We start from the raw sequence: 22,357 nt of genomic DNA, 5'->3' as shown, positions 1-22,357 counted from the left end.
GTTTCTTTTAGTGGGGATGAAAATGTTCTAAAATTAGATTGTGGGGATGTTTGTATAGTGCTAGGAATATACTAAAAAACATTGAATTGTATGCTTTAAATGAGTGAACTCGAAGGTACGTGAATTGTATCTCAATAAAGGTGTAAATAAAGCAATATAGAATATTTTTTGTTTCTTTGAAGGACAAATTTTTAACCTATTTTATTCATTCATTCACTTGTATTGAAGTGTAGTTGACATATTATATTAGCTGCAGGTAGACAACACAGTGATTTGACAATTGTATACATTATAAAATGCTCACCATGGTAAGTGTAGTTGCCATCTGTCACCATCCAGTTATTACAATATTATTAACTATATTCTCTATGTTGTACTTTTCTTCCCCATGGCTTAATTAGTTTAAAACTGGAAGTTTGTACCTCTTAATTCCTTCACCTGTTTCACCTATTCTCCCCTCCCCCCAACAACCACCTATTTTTTTCTCTGTATTTATTAGTCTGTTCCTTTCTAACTTTTTTGTTCGTTCTGCTTTTTAGATTCCACATTAAGTGAAATACGATATTAATCTTTCTCTGACTTATTTCAATTAGCATAATACCCTTTAGGTCTACCCATGTTGTTGTGAATGGCAACATTTCCTTTTTATGGCTGAGTAATATTCCATTGTATATATACACCATATCTTCTTTATCTTTTCATCATTTGATGGACACTTAGGTTGCTTCCATATCTTGGCTATTGTAAATTATGCTGCAGTAAGCATAGGAGTGCCTATATCATTTCAAATTGGTGTTTTCATTTTCTTTGGATAAATACCCAGTAGTGGAATTATATACCCGGTTGTATGGTAATTCTATTTTTAGTATTTTGAGAACCTCCATACTGTTTTCCATGTGGCTGTGCCAATTTACAGTCCTACCAGTAGTGCATGGAGGGTCTCTTTTCTCCACATCTTTGCCAGCACTTATTATTTCTTTTTGATACTAGCCATTCTGACTGGTATGAAGTGATATCTTATTGTGATAACCTCCATTTCTTAACAGAAGAAGCAATTATTTGTTTTTATGCCAAATTAGTATTTTCAATTTAGTATTTATAACTTTACTGGTATTACTGGATTAATATTAAAAAAATTTGCTAATATTTTATTTTTATATTTCTCTGTTTCCTATTATTGCTTCTGCATTCTGCACATAGAAGCAGGCAGCATATTGATTTTACACTTACGTTTCTTGAATTTTCTGTCTACTTTATCATGGTCTTATCCAGATTTCCTTTGTTGCCAACTTGTATTTAACACTGTTACCTGTGTTTTCTGGTTATGGGATAATACCTTTCAGTATGATGGAAGTGGTTTTATGTACACAGTTTGTTTATATTTGAACTATTTGGAGGCTGATTGAATGTTTTGTCTCATAGATTTTACTTTCCTTACTGGTATTGTAACGGCAGCAACAGAACCTATCGGCATGGGATATCTCGAGGTGCCGAAGCTCCTCTTCTTGACGACTTTGTCATGGCCTACCTTTTTGCTCAGGTATCATTATGTTTTCTTACTTGTATATGTGTTAAATGATAAGAATCTTGCTGTGTAGTGTAGCTCTTCAGGAAAATCTTCATATATGGGAAAATTGATGTTCTGTCTTGCGTAGCAGGCACAGAAAGGTAACAAGGTTGAGTCTTCTTAGCACTAATTTTTAATCCCATAACTTATACATAATAGAATTTATTTTATAAAGGTTCCCTTAATTGGCCCTTTTGAATTTTTTTTTCTTTTTTAGTGTTTTAGGGCATTTTAAGGATTTCACAAAGTTTAGATTGAGTTATACAACAGGATTCATGTAGATATAAGTGTCTGGAATATAAGACAGCAAAATTTCCTCAGAAATTTTTTAAATTCCTGACAATTTCCGACTTAATTAGTGGATAGTAAAACGTAAAGAAAGTGGGAAACTAAATAAAAAGTGAGTTACAGGGGCACCTGGGTGGCTCAGTCGTTAAGCGTCTGCCTTCGGCTCAGGTCATGATCCCAGGATCCTGGGATCGAGCCCCGCATCGGGCTCCCTGCTCCGCGGGAAGCCTGCTTCTCCCTCTCCCACTCCCCCTGATTGTGTTCCCTCTCTCACTGTGTCGCTCTCTGTTGGAAAAATAAATAAAATCTTTAAAAAAAAAAAGTGGGTTACAGTAGTGTGTTTAGCTCCTCAGAAGAGGATGATTGAGTGTTGTTACTTGATCTGAGAGTTGTGTTCCAGTTATTTGTTTATTAATACTGTTATATTAAATTTTTATAGTGTATTTGAACATTTTGTAATGCTTTCTTATCTATTACCTTAATTTAAACAATAATTGAAATGTTCTGTCATTAAATAACTTTTGTTTTTATGTGCCACAAGACTGAGGAGCAGAAACTAAAGGAAGAAAAAAGATATGAGTGCTTTTGGGTAAAGATATGCTCTTATTATCCCCAAGATGTCAGATTAAGGAGTTCTGAATCAGATTTGCAAAAATCTTAGGAAATTACCCCACAGATCCTCATGGTTCACATTTCTAAGATGTCTAGGAAGATTGGTTCAGTTTGTGAGCAACACATCAATAAATATTCCTCTTCTTGGGGTATGAGAACAAGCAACTTTTTTTTTTTATTCTGGTAAAATATGCTTAATAAAAGTTACCATTTTAACCATTTTTAAGTGGACAGATTGATGGCATTAAAGTACATTCACATTGTTGTGTAACCATCACCATGATTCATCTTTAGAACATTTTTCATCTTTTTAGACTGAAACTTCATACCCGTTAAACAATAACTCGCCATGTTCTTCTGGCCCCTGGCAGCCACCTTTCTACTTTCTGTCTCTGTGAATTTGCCTGTTCTGGGTACCTCACATCAGTGGAATTATACAGCATTTGCTCCTTTGTGGCTGACATATTTCTCTTAGCATAACATCTTCAAGGTCTTCCATGTCATAGCATGTGTCAGAATTTCCTCCTTTTTAAGGGTGAATAATATTCCATTGTATCTGTCACATTTTGTTTATCCATTTATCTATTAATAAATACTTGGGTTGCTTCCACTTTTTGGCTCTTAAGAAGAATACTGCTATGGGAGCGCCTGGGTGGCTCAGTCGTTAAGCGTCTGCCTTCAGCTCAGGTCACGATCCCAGGGTCCTGGGATCGAGTTCCGCATCGGGCTCCCTGCTCCGCGGGAAGCCTGCTTGTCCCTCTCCCTCTCCCTGCCACTCCCCCTGCTTGTGATCTCTCTCTGTCACATAAATACAATCTTAAAAAAAAAAAAAGAATAACACTGCTGTGAAAATATCTCTTTAAGATCTTGCTTTCTATTCCTTTGGATATATATCCAGAAGTGGAATTATTGGATTATTTGGTAATTCTATGTTTAATTTTTTTTAAGGAACTGCTACACTACATTCCAGCAGTGCATAAGTGTTCCAGTTTCTCCACATCCTTGCCAACACTTACTTTCTGTTTTTCTGATGATAGCCATTCTGTGGAATGTGGAGTGATACCTTGCTGTGGTTTTGATTTGCATTCCCCTAATGATTACTGATGTTGAACATTTTTCTTAAGCTTTTTGGCCATTTGTATATCTTCTTTGGGGAAATTTCTGTTTATGGCCTTTGCCTATTTTTAAATCAGGTTGTTTTTAAGTTGTAAGTGTTCTTTATGTCTGAATATTAACCCCCTGTCAGCTATATGATATATTTTGTCCCATTCTGTCGGTTGCCTTTCACATCTGTTGATGTGTCCCGTGAAGTCCAGAGGTTTTTAATTTTGGTGTAATCTGATTTGTTTCTTTTTTCTTTTGTTTACCTGTGCTTTTGGTGTCATATCCAAGAAGTCATTACTAAATCCAATATCATGAAGCTTTCCCCCTGTGTTTTCTTAATAAGGGTTTTATTGTTTTAGCTCTTATGTTTACATCTTTGATCCATTTTGAGTTAATTTTTGTTGATGTTGTAAGGTAAGGCCCAATTTCATTCTTTTGAATGTGGATATCCAGTTTTTCCAGCATCATTTGTTGAAAAGACTGTCCTTTCTCTATTGAGTCTTCCTGGTGCTCTTGTCAAAAATAATTTGATCACCACTCAACTTTTATATAGCTTCCTTTGTTTCAGTAGTCATTAGGAAAAGAGAGCGATAGGCTTTTGAGAAAAGATACTATGAGGTTATGACTTTCTGTTGCCTTTATGATTATATTATATTATCTGTGCTGCAGAACTGGTTTTATTTTGGTGGCATGCTAGTTTAAATCCCATTAATAAGACAATTTTCCTAAACTGTTCAACTGCTTTACCCTAATACTGTGATATCTAATACTTTTGATCTAGAAAAAATATGGTTGATTTCTAATTTTGTCTTCCTAGGAAGGATTTTCTCATATAGGACAGCAAAATAATTTCACAATAGAATCCTAAATTGTGTCTAGATAATATACCACATGTAATTTTTCTATTTCTTAATGTTTCTTTTCTCTAAACCTGTGCCGAGAAGATACATAAGGTAGTAATTAACTTATCTAGATTATATTGATATCAGGATGGATTATATGCATTTTATAGAATAAAGAAAACATGTTTGACCAGTGACATCATCAGAGTATAAGATTATGTTGATATTTTTAAATAACTAAAAAATAGTTCAGCCACTAAACTATGAAGTACGTTAAGACACTACTATAGAAAGGTGAATTTGGAAAAGGTAAGCCAATAAAAGCCAAAAGTTAGATGTCCCTTTTAAATTCATTTTCTTCTGAGGATTGCCTTGATACCATCAAATACCGGTGACTCAGCAAATAATTTGCTGTCATGTGAACAGTCTTTAATGAATTTATATATATCGGCAAAAAAATGTATACTCACTCCATATTGTTTCTTGGTTTGTTTCTGATTTTGTGACTATAACTGTTTTCTTATTTTTCTGGGTGAATGCAGATAAAATTTTTTGGTTCAAATGTCAGCTACCCAAATGAAAAACGATTTAAAAAAATTTTTAATTCAATTATCCAACGTATAGTACATCATTAGTTTTTGATAATAATGCTCAATGATTCATTAGTTGCATATAATACCCAGTGCTCATCACACCATGTGCCCTCCTTAATGCCCATCACCCAGTTACCCCATCCCCCCACCCACCTCCTGGAGACTCTTGACTCCGGAAAACTACTTTTCTACAGTTATGATTAAAGGAAATTTTTATTGGTACACACTGCATTTTTTAAAGAAGTTTAAAAATAGTTTAAAATAGTATGCTTTGTTATTTGGGACTCTATTTCAATTGTGATTTTTCTGTAATGGGCATTTGGTTGATTATGTTCTTAGTGCTGCTCTTAATGGTTTTTCCTATCTTTATTGTCTTTTGGGTATAAATTCCACAGAATATCTTCATGAACATAATTTATTATACTCTGGTCCTATATAGAATGTGGAACAAAAGCAAGGTATTAAAAAGAATCTACCTAATCATTAGTTACCTTTTTTTAAAAAGTTTAAATTCAGTTAATTAACATATAATGTATTATTTGTTTTAGGGGATACAGGTCTGTGATTCGTCAGTCTTATATAATACCGAGTGCTCATTACAACATATACTCTCCCCAGTGTCCATCACCCAGTTACCCCATCCCCCGACCCACCTCCCCTCCAGCAACCCTCAGTTTGTTTCCTGGGATTAAGAGTCTCGTATGGTTTGTCTCCCTCTCTGGTTTCGTCTTGTTTCATTTTTTCCTCTCTTCCCCTATGATCCTCTGCCTTCTTTCTCAAATTCCACATATCAGTGAGATCATATGATAATTATCTTTCTCTGATTGACTTATTTGGCTTAGCATAATACCCTCTAGTTCCATCCACATCATTGCAAATGGCAAGATTTCGTTTTTTTTTTTTTTTTTTGACGGCTGAGTAATATTCCATTGTATATACATACCACATCTTCTTTATCCATTCATCTGTTGATGGACATCTAGGCTCTTTCCATAGTTTGGCTATTGTGGACATTGCTGCTATAAGCATTGGGGTGCAGGTGCCCCTTCGGATCACTACATTTGTATCTTTGGAGTAAATGCCCAGTAGTGCAATTGATGGGTTGTAGAGTAGCTCTGTTTTCAACTTTTTGAGGAATCTCCATACTGTTTTCCAGAGTTAGCTATCAGTTATCTTGATCAGAATAACTTACTTGCCCATTTCTAAAAGTGTGGTGAGATAAGTGTTAGCAAAACAAAATCTAACTCCTTCCCTGAATTAACTTTGTGTTACCAATATTAGGCTTTTGTTTTGGTTAATACTGGTTATTTCATGGTTTGTGCCTTTTAAATAATATAGGGTTTTTTTGTACTAAAATGTCTTCTAATTTATTAATAGGAAGTTAACAAATATACTTTTAATTGTGTATTTATTTCTTTTAATAAAATTATTTTTATTTTTTTATTTTTTAAAAGATCTTATTTATTTGAGAGAGAGAAATAGCATGAGCAGGGGGTGGACAGAGGGAGAAGGAGAAGCAGACTCCCTGCTGAGCAGGCATGGGGCTTGATCCCAGGACCTGAGATCATGACCTGAGCTGAAGGCAGAGGCTTAACAGACTGAGCCACCCAGGTGCCCCTATTTTTTTTTTAATAAAATTATTTTTGAAGAATTTGTGTTAAACTTTAATTTCATGGGATAAGTTATCACATTTATTACATAAAATAAAGAGAGTGGCCCTATATTTCTCTTATCCAGTTTAAAACCTTGGTTAAGGGGCACCTGGGTGGCTCAGTTGGTTAAGCGTCTGCCTTGGGCTCAGGTCATGATCCCAGAGTCCTGGGATTGAGCCCCATGGTGGGCTCCCTGCTCAGCAGGGAGTCTACTTCTCCTTCTCCCTCTGCCCCTTCCCCCCAGCTTGTGCTCTTTCTTTCTCTCTCTCAAATAAATAAATAAAATCTTTAAAAAAAATAATAAAACCTTGGTTAAATACTGGTATTTCAGCTAATATTTTAGTTCTCACCTTTCTTTTCAAGAAAATTGCTATTTTTTAGAATATTGGTCATTTTTCTGTTTTGCCTTTCCTTTCTCCCATTACACATTCAGTCTCATTTCCATATTCCTAAATCATCTAGACCAAAATCTTGAAATTTCTATTATTTCTTTTTCTTCATTTTTATATATAATGATAAAGTTATAAGTTTTTTTTCAGACTCTTTTAGTGTCTTCTGTTGCCTATATCAGATCCTTATTATTTCATATCTGAACCATTACAGCAGCCTCTTAATGAGTCTCACTGGATATACTTTATTTTCTTAAAGCACTTTCATCATTGATACTTCTACCAGTGGAAGAGACATGATGCTTTAAGAGAAGGTGCTCTGAGAAACTGAGGCTTTAAGAAAATGGTTGTCTGTTACTTTTTAGGGTCAAGTCATTCAGGAGTACCTACATTTTGACCCCAACTTACTTTCCCAAGTTTTATTTTATTTTATTTTTTTAAGATTTTATTTATTTATTTGAGAGAGAGAGACAGAGTGAGAGAGAGCACAAGCAGGGGGAGTGGCAGGCAGAGGGAGAAGCCGGCTTCCTGCTAAGCAGGCTTCCCGTGGAGCAGGGAGCCCGATGTGGGGCTCCATCCCAGGACTCTGGGATCATGACCTGAGCCTAAGGGAGACGCTTAACCTACTGAGCCACCCAGGCGCCCCCTTTTCCAAGTTTTAATCCACATTATTCCCTTACTTAAACTGTCTGCCCAACCAAACTAGTTTGCATCTCTGAACATGCCTTATGCTTTGTTTTTGTATCATTCCTTCTATCACCCTGTTTTGTGTCCATCAGAAATTTCTTCATCTTTTAAGACTACATGAAGTTTTGAATTCTCCATGAAACCTTCCCTGATTATGTCAACTGGTTATAGTTTCAACTTCTTTTAAATTCCTGAAGCATCTGTTGTGTGGCACTTAGTATAGAGTATCTGCATTACAATATTTTGTTTACATGTTTAGCTTCCCTGCTAGATTTTAGTCTTCTTGAGGGTTGAAGCCCATCTTATATTTTTTTGTATCTAACACAGTCCTACTTAGTATAATGCTTTGAACATATTTGGAACTAGGTACTTACTTAATTAGCTAATATCTATTTTAATTTAGGTAATTTTTATGTAGAAGATATAATTTGAAGATACCAGCAGTGTTGACATTGTATGTACTATATAATGGGGAAACTAATAAATCAGTTTCCATTGACAAAAAAATTTTCACTATAATTTTATGGCAAAATAACTGAAAATCAATGGAGGAGTTAACATTCTTTTTAAATGCATATGTTGTAGAAATTCTAGGTTAAGATATAATAGATTAAAATGTGATAGTGAAATTTAAGAGATATTTCCTTCTAAATTTTTTTCCTATAGTGGCGGCATGATTTTTTACATGGATGGATAAAAATACCCGTGACCCATGAAACACAGGAAGAATGTCTTGGAATGGCTGTGTTAGATATGATGAGACTAGCCAAAGAGAAGGATCAGACCCCACTGGACATCTATAGCTCTATCAGGTAGTTTCCTTATGCAAATCCATATAAATAAATGTGAACAGTTGGAGTTTTTCTATAGTTAATTGTACTTTCTGTGTCAAATCTTTTTGATTTTGTAATAATTAAAAGTCATATGGGTAAATTTTCTTCCTTGTATACAACACATACTTTGTGAGATAAAAGAAATTTATTTTTTCTTCTTCCAGTTTTATTGAGATATAATTGTCATATAGCACTGTATAAGTTTAAGGTGTACAGCATCATGATTTGACTTACATATATTTGTGAAATAATTACCAAAATAAGTTTAGTTAATATCCATCATCTCATATAGTTACCAAAAAAAGAGAAAGAAAAAGAAATTCTTTTCCTTACGATGAGAACTGTTAGGATCTACTTTGTTAAAAACTTTAGTATATACCATACAGCAGGGTTACCTGTAGTGATTATATTGTACATTATATCCTTAGTACTGATTTATCTTAGAATTTAAAAAAATATTGAAAGAGTCGGAGTACTACAGAAAATATCAATGATGTTTGATACTTATTAATTATTTGACTCATTTATTCTAAAAAGAGTAAGTAAAGTTAGGGGAATGAAAAGGACACCTGTAGGCATAATTTCTGATAGATCCTCAAGTTGTCTTTATAAATAAATCTGAAGCAGTATTTCTCAAATATTGGCCCATAGTTTACTTGAATTAGTATCACCTGAAGTGCCTGTTAAAACTGAAGATTTCTGAGTGCTACCCAAGAGTTTTGATTCAGTAAATCTTAGGGGAAGCCCACAAATACAAATCTTCACAAGTTCTCCGGGGAATTTTCCTAAAAATATCTGCTTTTTTGAAGTATCATTGACATATAAAATTGTAAGATAATTGGAAATGTACATTGTGGTGGTTTGCTGTATGTATACACGATTAAGAACTCCCCCATCTGGTTCATTAACACATCCTTTACCTCACATACGTATCTTTTCTACTTACTTTTTTTTTTTGGTGAGAATGTTTAAACACTCCTCTCAGCAAATTTCACTTCTACAATACAGTTTTATCAGAGTCACCATGTTTTACATTAGATCCTTAGACCTTATTCATGTTATAACTGATCCAGCAGATTCTTTTATAAGTGATCCACACTCCACATTCTCCAAATTACTCATGTGCGTATTGGGTTTTGTCATGCCTAACAGGATTGTTTGAAATACTCCTCCTATAGCCCAGCTTTAATGGTTGTAAGGCTTTTACTCTTTTTAAAGATGTATATGATTATTATAAGAGTTCTTCAAGTTTTTTATAAGTTTGAAGACTATATGTTTTACATATTGCATACTTAGGATTAAAAGTTTGAGGGTGTTATGAATCTGGTTAAAACTCCCTGTATTTCTTGAAATCCTTCTCTCAATAACTGGTTTTAGTCACTCCTTTACTAAGTGCCTTAAAAACAGCTACATACCCAAATTGCAGGGTATCAGTTTCTGTTTCCGCTTTGGTTTTAAGTATTCTTGTTTTGTTTTCAGATGTCTGTTAAGCCTTAACCATAAAGTTCACCCATTTAAGATGTACGACTCAAGATTTTTTTATTATTGAGTTATAAGGGTGCTTTACATATTTTGGATACAAGTCTCCAGATGAAAGTTATCATATTTATAGTTTGCAAATATATTCCCCTTCTTTGGATTGTTTTTTCACTTTCTTGAAAGTATCATTCATAAAATTCATAATTTTGAGGTAATTTATTTTTTCTTTTGTTTCTTGTGCCATGACATTTTAATATTAGATAAATAATTTCTGCCTGTCCTGAAGCAAATCATGCCTGCCTTGCTTGCCTTTGTAATGTAATTTAACTCAACTGATGTTTTCAGAGTTCACATTTAGTGCTTATTTCTGAGAAATAATCAAAAAACTCTACTCAGTGTTAAATTATTCAAGATTGATGGGAGAATAGATAAATGATTAGTTGTTGGCAGAATGAAATAAACTCTTTTGTTCCCAGAAATACCCAGTAGGATATGGATCTCTGATTAGTATAATTAAATACATATTCCTTCCCCGACTTTTAAAAAAAATGCATGTAAGGTGCATCTTCGTGTGTCTCTGCCTTTGTGTTAGCTCTGTGTGTGTGTGTGTGTGTGTGTGTGTGTGTGTCTGTGTGAACCTCTTTGTGCATGTGTGTGCAGTAGATAACTTTTCTGTATGCCACCAACTCTTAATTGGACATTATAGCTTAGGTATTAGAGTACAGAAAGTGAAGGAAAGCATAAAATTTTTGTGTTTTCATTCTTCATCTGCTCTTTAAAATTCTAAGTCTGCTAAAGGGTGGGAAGAAGAGAACTGGAAAATGCAAAGAGTTTAAAGGAGACTGCTGAATTTGTAAACATTAGGTCAGGACCAAGGCCACTTACATAGCAACTGAGTTACTCACCTCATCTCTCTGGACTCCCTTTCTAAAAAACTAAGTAAATAATAATAGAGTTTCCAAGTGCCTACTCCAACTATAATAATAAAATGCAGATTTCATTTTATAGTACAAAAAATAGTATACAGTTTCTAAGCCAAGGCTCAATTTCAGAGCCTTTTGGAGCCTCAATTTTAGCATTCTTTAAAAATTCAGTATAAGAAAAGCATGAGGAAAATGTCTTTATGCTTTAAGAATTAATAACTTTTCTCTTGAAAAATTTTTAGTGTTTCTAACAAGTCTGGTTCTAATAGCATGACGCTGAAGTGGATTCACCATGTTCAAGAACCACACATTCCTATGGTTTTCCCAGAGGAAGTATGTCTGGTCCTTTATGCCAGGCATCAATGTGGAAAGCTTTGTTTTATGTTGTTATTTTAAACTCCTCTTTTTATATCCAAATAAGTCTTATTAAAAGCCTTATGAAAAAGTAGCCATTGGTGGCTATGTATTTTGCATTTTTGTAAAATGTTTATATAAATTGTATTCAGATTTAATAAGTCTCTTGGTAACTAACGTTTTTGACAGAAGTAGTTAAGCAAGAATCATTTGTATTCTGAGTCTATTTTTTGTCTTTTTAGTGTTTATTCTAAATTTCCTGAGGCTCTCCTCTATGCTGTGTAGACTTTTATTAAATTTTATATATCTGTTTATTTAGAAATATATAATTGTTAGGAACAAAGTGTGACTTGTGAGATCTGAAAAAAAGAGTAGAATTTAATGGGCAGAGAGAGAGGAGTGAGGGAGTGTGTAGAGACTCATGGAAGAGGCCTTGTAGCAGAAGGGAGCATGGGAAGAGTGAAGAGAATCAGTATGGCTAGAGCCCAAAGAGTTAGGAGGAGGCAAAGCAGGGGCTAGACCAGAACCTACAGAACCTTAGAGCCGTGTTGACAAGGTTACGAGCACTCAGAAACCATGCAAGGGTATTAAGCAATGGTGAAATGATTAGATTTGTGATTTTAAAAGATCCCCCTGAGTCCAGTGTAGAAAACAAAATCGGATAGCGGTAAGAGTAAATGGGAATGCCAGTTGCCCAGAGACTAAGGCCATTACAGTATTTTCCTCCAGGAGATGCGGTTTCTAATGAGTTAGTAATGAGAAAAATGGGCAACTAAGAGAAGTATTTAGAAGGTAAACTCATGGGAACGTGGTGATGAATGGAATAATGGGAATCAAAGGAGAAGGCGGCCTCAAGGATGATTCCTGGTTCATGGGTGACTTGCAGTGCTCTTTACTTAGATAGGAAATGCTATAAGAGGATCTTTTAGGGGAGGACATCAGAAGGACTTGCGAGTTTGGTTTGACACATTGTTTAAGGAGCTTTTGAGACATTTAAATTAAATGTATAGATTGACTTGCCTATGGAAGATTAGGGTATGGAGTGTAGAGGTCAGTGCTGGAGACAGGTATCAGAGTCATTTGCATCTAGAGAACCTAGAGAGAAAGAGTATAAATAAGAAGAGAAGAGGGCCTTAAGTCTTGAGGAATTTCAACCTTAATCACCAGGTGGGAGTGAACCTGAAAAGAAGATTGAGAAGTATCCCAAGAGACAGGAATAAAGTGAGGAAAGCTAAGGGGAGAAAATTGAAGGAGAGAATGATCAGCAGTGTTGGATGCTGCTGAGGAATGACAAGGGAGATGAATATGGGAATTTGGTTTTAGCAACCTGAAAGTCTTTCTTGATTTTTAGCAAAAGCATTTTCTGTGGAATGATGGAGCAGAAGCTAGACTGGAGTGAATTGAAGAGTAAATGGAAATGGCTGTATAAACTCTTTCAAAATTAGGCCAGATAGGCTGTAGCTGAAGGATATGTGGGACAAAGAAATTTTACATTTAAGGTGGGACGAACGTTAGTGTTTTGTAGTTCGAAGAGAAATAAGAGTAAAAGTCCCCAGAGGGTGAATGTATATTAGAGGAAGAAAGAGACTATAGGTACATGTGTCCAAGCCAAAGTGGCTTTACCTTGCTGGTTTATACCTCATTTGTTGTCACAGGTGGGGAGGAGGAGGGAATGGGTGCAGATGTATGTAGATTTGCCAGCATAATGTTGAGGGAGCTCTGCTTAGAGAAGCTCTTTTTTCCCCCCAAAGAAAGAGATGAAGTCATTTGCTGAACGTAAGGAGGAATACAGCTGAGGTTTGAGGCAGAAGAAAAGTAGTAGGCAGTTTGAGAAAACTGGAGAGGGTTTGACATAGTTGTGGAACTTGGGAGAATTAGTTGAACCAGAGAAGTGTTGTAAAATGGATGGTCGTGCTGAAAGCGTGTTTGAAATTGGTGATTATGAATTTATACTGCCCTGTCTACCTTGTCAAATGACTCTCCGGCAGCTCTGCTACTTGAGTACAAAACTGAGTGTTCGTCAGCGGGGTTCAGGCAGAGTAGGGAAGGGAAGAAGCGGTGGTGTGCTAGTAAATGCGTAACAACCAGTTCTCAAAAAAACCCCAAAGATGTGATTTGTTTGTCATCTTTGCTGACGTCCATGGTATAAATCCTGCCTATGGCCAGTTTCAGGGTATCAACCTGATGTGCCTGAATGTAGAATTGGGAAGAGATGAGCAATAGCAAATCTTTTTCGCCACTCATGTACGAGAGATGTAAACAGCCTCAAAAGCATAGGAAGTAGCAAAATGTAAAAATTTAAGATGTAAAATAATTAGGAAGTGATACATTTTGAGTATTACCTATATTTTTACTATAATTTATTTGTAACTTTATAGAACTTAAATTTTAATGACAGCTCTTTAGCAAACAACTAAATAGTCTTAAAATGTAAGCTCTCAGCGTGAGCCAGCCGGAGCACTAGCTATAAATACTCAGATACAGGATAGAGGGAGAAGTGATACTATGGATGGTGCACAGAATACTATCAGACGAAGGGAGAGGAGCATCTAACGGTCATAGAGAAAGGTTGCCTGGATTTGATGATGCTTGAGCTGAGACTTTTGGAATGAGTTAGAGCTAACCAGATAGGAGATGGATGATGGGAAGAAGGATTAGCATAGGTGAAGGCATGGGAATTTAATGCAGTTGTACCTTCAGAAATAAAATGCTCTTCATTGGTCAGATATTTGAACAGGGGGGACGTTATCTCTCTTCTTTAGGATATTTTACATAGAGATAGAGGTACAAAAGTGTCAGAACATTTCTAAGTAGAATTGTTTTGATGGCAAAGGAATTATTAGGAGTTACAGAAAAAGGCCAGAAAATAATGTATACAAAAGGAAGTATGTTTGCATAACGAACAGCTGTAGCATCCAACAAAGTGTAACAGTTTCCAGGACTCAGGTAAATTTTGGTGTACAGCATCATAGGAAATACTTGCAACACGCTGCCAAAAAATTGATGTATAGGATAATCAGAGAAAACAAATCTTTAGAGACTCCATTATTAGCTAGACTAAGTCTTCATTTCATTAGGGGGAGAAAATTAACATATCCTATTCTAAACATTTGTGTTAACTCAGAGGATTTTTATATGTATTTACATCATCTGACAAAACTTAATACGGTCCAGGTGGTGGCGGTGTCACCCTTCTCCACCTGACCTCTGTGCTGCGGCACTTGCCTGTCAGGGAGGAAGGTGGGAGTTTCTCTTTCAGTGTCGTTTTAGATTTGTCTTCCAATTTGTTTTGTTTTTCTGTGTGTGCTCTCTATCCCCAGCTACAAGACATTCTTACCAAAATGTGTTCGAGCAAAGATCCAAGACTATCATATTTTGACAAGGAAACGAATAAGGTACAGATTTCGCAGATTTATTGAGCAATTCAGCCATTGCAAAGCCACTGCCAGAAACTTGAAACTTAAGTATCTTATAAATCTGGAAACTCTTCAGTCTGCCTTCTACACAGAGCAGTTTGAAGTAAAAGAACCTGGAAGAGGTCCTTCAGGTGAGGAGATTTTTGCAACCATTATAATAACTGGAAACGGTGGAATTCAGTGGTCAAGAGGGAAACATAAAGAAAGTGAGACACTGACAGAACAGGTAATCCTTAACGATATGTTCTCATTCTTTGTTAATTTAAGTGAATGGCAATAGAAGCAGAGTGATATTACTCATTGGAAACATGGTCTTGCAGTTCTCTTCTCTCAGTGATAGAAGTAGAAGTTTTTAATAGTGTGAAGCCATCAAAGTCGTATCTATAATTCTTTTCTCATTGTTCTTAAGTGGTTTTTTATTTAGTTTTTTTATGACAAATAATTAGTAATGGTTCTTATAGTTTTCAAAAAGGCTTGAATTCCTAAAGGGATTTTAAGGTAGTTTTGCCTCTTTTTATAATTTTGCTGTTATTGATAATAAGCACAATCATAAAATTTAATTGGAAAAGACTAATTTTAATTGATTTTATGATGATGTATAGTTAGTTTTTCTAAGTTTTGCACTGTAAGTTTTAAGTTTGTTCGTATCTATGTTGTACTTAGGTCGTTATTAGAGATTTATCTTTACCTTCATTCTTTGGTGGTTAAACTTTCGGTTTTCTTTCTTTTTTTTTTTTTTTTAAAGATTTTATTTATTTATTTGAGAGAGAGAATGAGATAGAGCATGAGAAGGGGGAGGGTCAGAGGGAGAAGCAGACTCCCCGCTGAGCAGGGAGCCCGATGCGGGACTCGATCCCGGGACTCCGGGATCATGACCTGAGCCGAAGGCAGTCGCCTAACCGACTGAGCCACCCAGGCGCCCAAACTTTCGGTTTTCTGACAACGGTTCCTCTTGATGTTGATTGGGTTGAAGGGAACTGTAGCATGATTAGATTCCTGGTACTATTTTAATGCTCTCATTTTTAAGTCAAAGCAAGATACGGTTAAGTCTTAGGGTTACATTATTGAGGGAGAGAATCCCATTTAGTTACTATCAATACTTTTTTATTTTAAAGAATTTGGAATGAATGTTATGTCCTTCATAAGTTTTGTTTTAAAATGGCTCCCTTAGTTTTACCTGTTTTTAATTTCAAATGCTCTTCATTATAGGATTTACAGTTATATTGTGACTTTCCTGATATTATCGATGTTACTATTAAGCAAGCAAGCCAAGAAGGCTCAAATGAAAGTAGAATTGTAACTATCCATAAGCAAGATGGTAAAAATCTGGTAAGTCTGCTTTATAACCAAATAATGATTATGTTTATTGTCAGAAATAAGTATTTTAGAATCTTAATATCAAAGTTATTTTCTCCTAGGAATTCTGATTATAGTTTTAAGTATAACTCTAAACATAAACATCAGTTTAGTAAAGTTTTGGTTACATCTAGCTTTTGTATCACTACCAACACTATCTTTCCAGAGTTTCTTGAACATTAATGTATTTTTCACTCATTTTTATGATTAGCAAGGCAACAGTTACTCCCCCTGACCCCCTCTGCCCCCACTCTGGGTTGTGCCAATTCCCTGTCATAATGCTCATTCCAGACTTTATTCTTTTTTTTTTTTTTTTTTTTACCAGTAGGGATGTGCGTAATGCCAGTCATACTGCCTAATTAAAGGAGAAAAAGAAATCAGAACAATGCTTTCTGGGATTCACGTAACAGTGTAAACCAATCCCAGGTTAGGCCTACCCAAGCTGAAACACATGATTGGTTCTAAAAGATTAATTCTTTCTCTTTCTTTGATTAGCTTCAGTAAACCCACTTATTTTTAATTTTTTAATTTTTTAAATGTCAAATACAATATTATATTAGTTTCAGATGTACAACATCATGATTTGACAATTCTGTACTTTACACAGTGCTCACCATGATAAGTGTTAGAAATCCCATTTATTTTAATTGAAACGGAAGAAGTAAATTCCTTTAATACTCTTCTCTAAAATTGCTTACTTGTATGGCTGTTTTCTTTTTAACTCCGGTATTTTTTGACCTCCTGGCTTAAACGGCACATTAATGTTATGTGTTCGTTTAACTTCAATATTTGTATGACCTCTGCCTATCTATTTTAGGGTTATATTTACTAAAATTATAACTAACTTGTAATTCACTTTAGTCAGCATACTTTCCTGTTCTTAGATAAAAATATGTAAATAGTGTACAGCTACTACCTACTAGACTATGAGCTTCTTGATGGTAGGGATCATTTTGGGGTGTGTGTTTTACCCTCTGCATCTTGCATAGTACTCCAGGCCCTACTTTAGAAAGAGCTTGATAGGTATTTCATGGATCAGTGAAAGGGTGATTAATAATTTTCAACTGCAATGTGGAATTAATAGAAGAAATATTTATTCTGTAAATATCAAAACTACACATGTATGTATTGTATAAATACACCTAAATATTTATAGGCATACCTTGGCGATTTTGTGGATTCAGTTCTAGACCACCACAATAAAGCAAATATTGCAATAAAGTGAGTCAAAGGAATTTTTTTGTTTCCCAGTGCATATAAAAGTTATGTTTACACTATACTGTAATCTATTAAGTATGCAATAGCATTATGTCTAAAAAAAACAATGTACATACCTTAATTAAAAATACTTTATTGCTAAGAAATGCTAACCATCATCTGAGCTTTCAGTGAGTTACAATCTTTTTGCTGGTGGAGGGTCTTGTCTCAGTGTTAATGGCTGCTGACTGATCAGGGTGCTGTTTGCTGAGGCTATGGCAATTTCTTAAAATAAGGCAAAAGTGAAGTTTGCCATGTCAGCTGACTCTTGCATTGACAAGTGATTTCTCTGTAGCATGTAATGCTGCTTGATAGTATTTTACCCACAGTAGAATTTCTTTCAAAATTGGAGTCAGTCCTCTCAAACCAAGTTGCTGCTCTAGCAGCTAAGTTGATGTAATATTCTAAATCCTTTTTTGTTATTTCAATAGTCTTCACAATATTTTCACCACGAGTAGGTTCCATTTCAAAAAACCACTTTCTTTGCTCATCCATAAGAAGCAAGTCCTTATCCATTCAAGTTATATCAGGAGATTGCAGCCACATTTTTAAAATTTTTTAAATTTTTTTCTTAAAGATTTTATCTATTTGAGAGAGAGAGAAAGGGAGAGAAAAAGAGAGCTAGAGCACATGTGTGCGATCAGGGGTGGGGGAGAAAGAGAGGCAGAGCATCCAGGCAGACTCCTCACCGAGCACGGAGCCCAATGCGGGGCTCAATCCCAGGACCCATGAGATCATGACCTGAGCTGAAATCATGAGTCAGATGCTCAACTAATTGAGCCACCCAAGTGCCCCACACTTTCAGCCTCCACTTCTAATTCTCTTGTTATTTCCACCACTTGTGCGATTAGTTCTTCCTTTGAAGTTTTAAACACCTCAAAGTCATCTGTGAAGGTTGGAATCAACTTCTTCCAAACTCCTCTTCATGTTGATATTTTGGCCTCTTCCCATGAACACAAATGTTCTAACTGGCATCTGGAATGGTGACTCCTTTCTGGAAGGTTTTCAGTGATGGCCCAGACCTGGCAGAGGAATACTATCTATGGCAGCTATAGCCTTAAGAAATGTATTTCTTAAATAATAAGTCTTGAACATTGAAATGACTCTTTGATCCACAGGCTGCGGAATGGCTGTTGTGTTAGTAGGCATAAAGACATTAATCTCATTGTTCATCTCCCAAGACAGTAGTGAAGCAAATGCTATTGGAAAAGTGGCGCCGATAGACTTGCCTTTGATGCAAGGTTGTCACAAACCTTCCATGGGTTTAAAAAAAAAAAAAAAAAAAAGCAGTATCTGAGAAATGCAATAAAGTGAAGTGCACTGCAACAGGGTATGTCTTCATTCTGTAAATGTGGTATTTATAAAAGAGTTCATTGATGCTTATGGGAACATCCTGTAGTAACATAAAGAACTTATTTATGGGATGGTATTTAAACCTGTTGGCTTTATTTTTAAGTCTGCAGCAGAGAGGTTAAGTAACTTTCCAAGGTCATAGTGTTAGTTAAGTGATAGGCCTATGTAAACCCAAATGGATGATTTGACAACTTAAGCCCATCAGTGTGGCATTGCCCTGTTTGTTGAGTAGTCATAAAGCTCCTCGAAGTATTACATTTACGTTTTGTTAGAATCGCTCTAAAGATTAATTTGGGAAGAATGGATATTTCTTTACCATATTACATTTTCTATTTAAGGGATACACTATATTTCTCCTTGTATCCAAGTATTATTTTATGTTTTTCAGTAACTTGATGGTTTTATTCATACCGCTAAAGCAAGTTTCTTGCTGAATTTTACTCATGATATATTATGCTTTTTCTGTTACTTAGTAGGATTAAGAACCTTTTCTCAATATATATTTTTCTAAAATTATTGCTAGATATGAGAAATTTTTGCTTATTATTTCATTTTTCCAGTCTGTTATATATTAGTTACACTTTTTTTTTTAAACCATCCTTTTTACTCTGACATTTTTCTTTGTCTTACTTTTTCTCTTTTTAAAAAATGTGGCAAAATACACTTCATAAAATTTAGCATCTTGATTTAGCTATTCCACTTCTGGGTATACATCCAAAGGAAACAGAATCACTACTCAAAGAGATATTTGTACCCCCATGTTCATTGCAGCATCCTTGGATGTTACCAATTTTTAAATATTTTGCCAAACTGATGGGACAAAAATTGCTATCCTGTGTTATATTTCATTTCCTTAATTAGAACCTGAGTTGGAAAAATTTCTCATGTGTTTACAAGCCAGCTGTTTGTATCTCTCTTCTGTGGATTGTCTTCCCATATCCTTTGCTTTTTTTCTTTCTGTTTCTAATTGATCTATAGCTTTTTTTCTCAACATATATTGAGTATTAGTCCTTTGGTGTACAGATTTACAATTCCCCAGTCTTTTAACATTGTTTATGGTATCTTTTTTAGTGCCTATTTTTTAAAATTTTTTTAGTTTTTGAGAGAGAGAGAGAGCTTGAGCAGGGGAGGGGAGGGGCAGAGGGACAGGGAGAAAATCATTTTTCTTTTAATTTAATTTTATTATGTTAATCACCATACATTACATCATTAGTTTTTGATGTAGTGTTCCATGATTCATTGTTTGTGTATAACACCCAATGCTCCATTCATTACGTGCCCTCCTTAATACCCATCACCAGGCTAACCCATCCCCCCACTCCCCTCCCCTCTAGAACCCTCAGTTTGTTTCTCAGAGTCCACAGTCTCTCATGGTTCATCTCTCCCTCCGATTCCCGCCCCCCTTCATTTTTCCCTTCCTACTATCTTCTTTTTTTTTTCCTTTTTTAAACATATAATGTATTATTTGTTTCAGAGGTACAGGTCTGTGATTCATCAGTCTTACACAATTCACAGCGCTCACCATAGCACATACCCTCCTCAATGTCTGTCACCCAGCCACCCCATCCCTCCCACCCCCCACCACTCCATCAACCCTCAGTTTGTTTCCTGATATTAAGAATTCCTCATATCAGTGAGGTCGTATGATACCTGTCTTTCTCTGATTGACTTACTTCGCTTAGCATAATACCCTCTAGTTCCAACCACGGGGTTGCAAATGGCAAGATTAAGGGGTTTTTTTGATGGCTGCGTAATATTCCATTGTATATATATATCACATCTTCTTTATCCATTCATCTGTTGATGGACATCTTGGCTCTTTCCATAGTTTGGCTATTGTGGACATTGCTGCTATAAACATTGGGGTGTACCTAGCCCTTCGGATCACTACATTTGTATCTTTGGGGTAAATACCCAGTAGTGCAATTGCTCTATTTTCAACTTTTTGAGGAACCTCCATACTGCTTTCCAGAGTGGCTGCACCAGCTTGCATTCCCACCAACAGTGTAGGAGGGTTCCCCTTTCTCCGCATCCCCGCCAACATCTGTTGTTTCCTGACTTGTTAATTTTAGCCATTCTGACTGGTGTGAGGTGGCATCTCATTGAGGTTTTGATTTGGACTTCCCTGATGCCGAGTGATATTGAGCACTTTTTCATGTGTCTGTTGGCCGTTTGGATGTCTTCTTTGGAAAAATGTCTGTTCATGTCTTCTGCCCATTTCTTGATTGGATTATTTGTTCTTTGGGTGTTGAATTTGATAAGTTCTTTATAGATTTTGGATACTAGCCCTTTATCTGATATGTCATTTGCAAATCTCTTCTCCCGTTCTGTTGCTTGTCTTTTGGTTTTGTTGACTGTTTCTTTTGCTGTGCAAAAGCTTTTTATTTTGATGAGGTCCCAATAGTTCATTTTTGCCCTTGCTTCCCTTGCCTTTGGCGATATTTCTAAGAAGAAGTTGCTGCGGCTGAGGTCGAAGAGGTTGCTGCTTGTGTTCTCCTCTAGGATTTTGATGGACTCCTGTCTCACATTAGGTCTTTCATCCATTTTGAGTCTATTTTTGTGTGTGGTGAAAGGAAATGGTCCAGTTTCATTCTTCTGCATGTGGCTGTCCAATTTTCCCAACACCATTTGTTGAAGAGACTGTCTTTTTTCCATTGGACATTCTTTCCTGCTTTGTTGAAGATTAGTTGACCATAGAGTTGAGGGTCCATTTCTGGGCTCTCTATTCTGTTCCATTGATCTATGTGTCTGTTTTTGTGCCAGTACCATACTGTCTTGATGATGACAGCTTTGTAATAGAGCTGGAAGTCTGGAATTGTGATGCCACCGGCTTTGCTTTTCTTTTTCAACATTCCTCTGGCTATTCGGGGTCTTTTCTGGTTCCATACAAATTTTAGGATGATTTGTTCCATGTCTTTGAAAAAAGTGGATGGTATTTTGATGGGGATTGCATTGAATGTGTAGATTGCTCTAGGTAGCATTGACATCTTCACAATATTTGTTCTTCCAATCCATGAGCATGGAATGTTTTTCCATTTCTTTATGTCTTCCTCAGTTTTTCTCATGAATATTTTATAGTTTTCTGAGTACAGATTCTTTGCCTCTTTGGTTAGATTTATTCCTACGTATCTTATGGTTTGGGGTGCAATTGTAAATGGGATTGACTCCTTAATTTCTCTTTCTTCGTCTTGTTGTTGGTGTAAAGAAATGCAGCTGATTTCTGTGCATTGATTTTATATCCTGCCACTTTCCTTGAATTCTTGTATGAGTTCTAGCAGTTTTGGGGGGGAGTCTTTTGGGTTTTCCACATAAAGTATCATATCATCTGCAAAGAGTGAGAGTTTGACTTCTTCTCTGCCAATTTAGATGCCTTTTATTTCATTTTGTCCAGAGAATAGATGAATGAGAGAACAAAATGCTAACAGTGTAACAACGACCCCAGAAAAATATACACTAAACAAATCAGAAGAGACCTGAAACAGAGGGAAAAGAAAGGGAAAGAAAGAAAAAAGAAAAAAAAGAAAAAAGAAAAAAAAACAGAATATGATCAACTATGATCAGGCTGATGCATAGATCAGTGCCACACACTAGATTTGGGGTGCATTTTGGTCTGTTAGAAGAAACTGCCTCCCAAAATTTTAAAGAAAGAAAA

General features: G+C 35.6%; 1 protein-coding gene across 2 annotated transcripts in view; it reads left to right on the top strand.

The window, feature by feature from the left end:
- JAK2 (Janus kinase 2) overlaps positions 1-22,357 on the top strand; it is a 151,363-nt gene that overhangs the window by 90,068 nt on the left and 38,938 nt on the right. For both annotated transcript variants that reach the window (XM_078061495.1, XM_036101216.2), the window contains exons 5-8: positions 1,423-1,540; positions 8,401-8,546; positions 14,644-14,965; positions 15,949-16,068. In XM_078061495.1, coding sequence (XP_077917621.1) covers positions 1,423-1,540; positions 8,401-8,546; positions 14,644-14,965; positions 15,949-16,068 — 706 coding nt within the window. The remainder of the gene's footprint in view (positions 1-1,422; positions 1,541-8,400; positions 8,547-14,643; positions 14,966-15,948; positions 16,069-22,357) is intronic.

The sequence above is a fragment of the Halichoerus grypus genome, chromosome 14 (assembly GCF_964656455.1).
Source record: "Halichoerus grypus chromosome 14, mHalGry1.hap1.1, whole genome shotgun sequence".
NCBI lineage: Eukaryota > Metazoa > Chordata > Mammalia > Carnivora > Phocidae > Halichoerus > Halichoerus grypus.
This window is presented reverse-complemented; position numbering and strand designations above follow the sequence as displayed.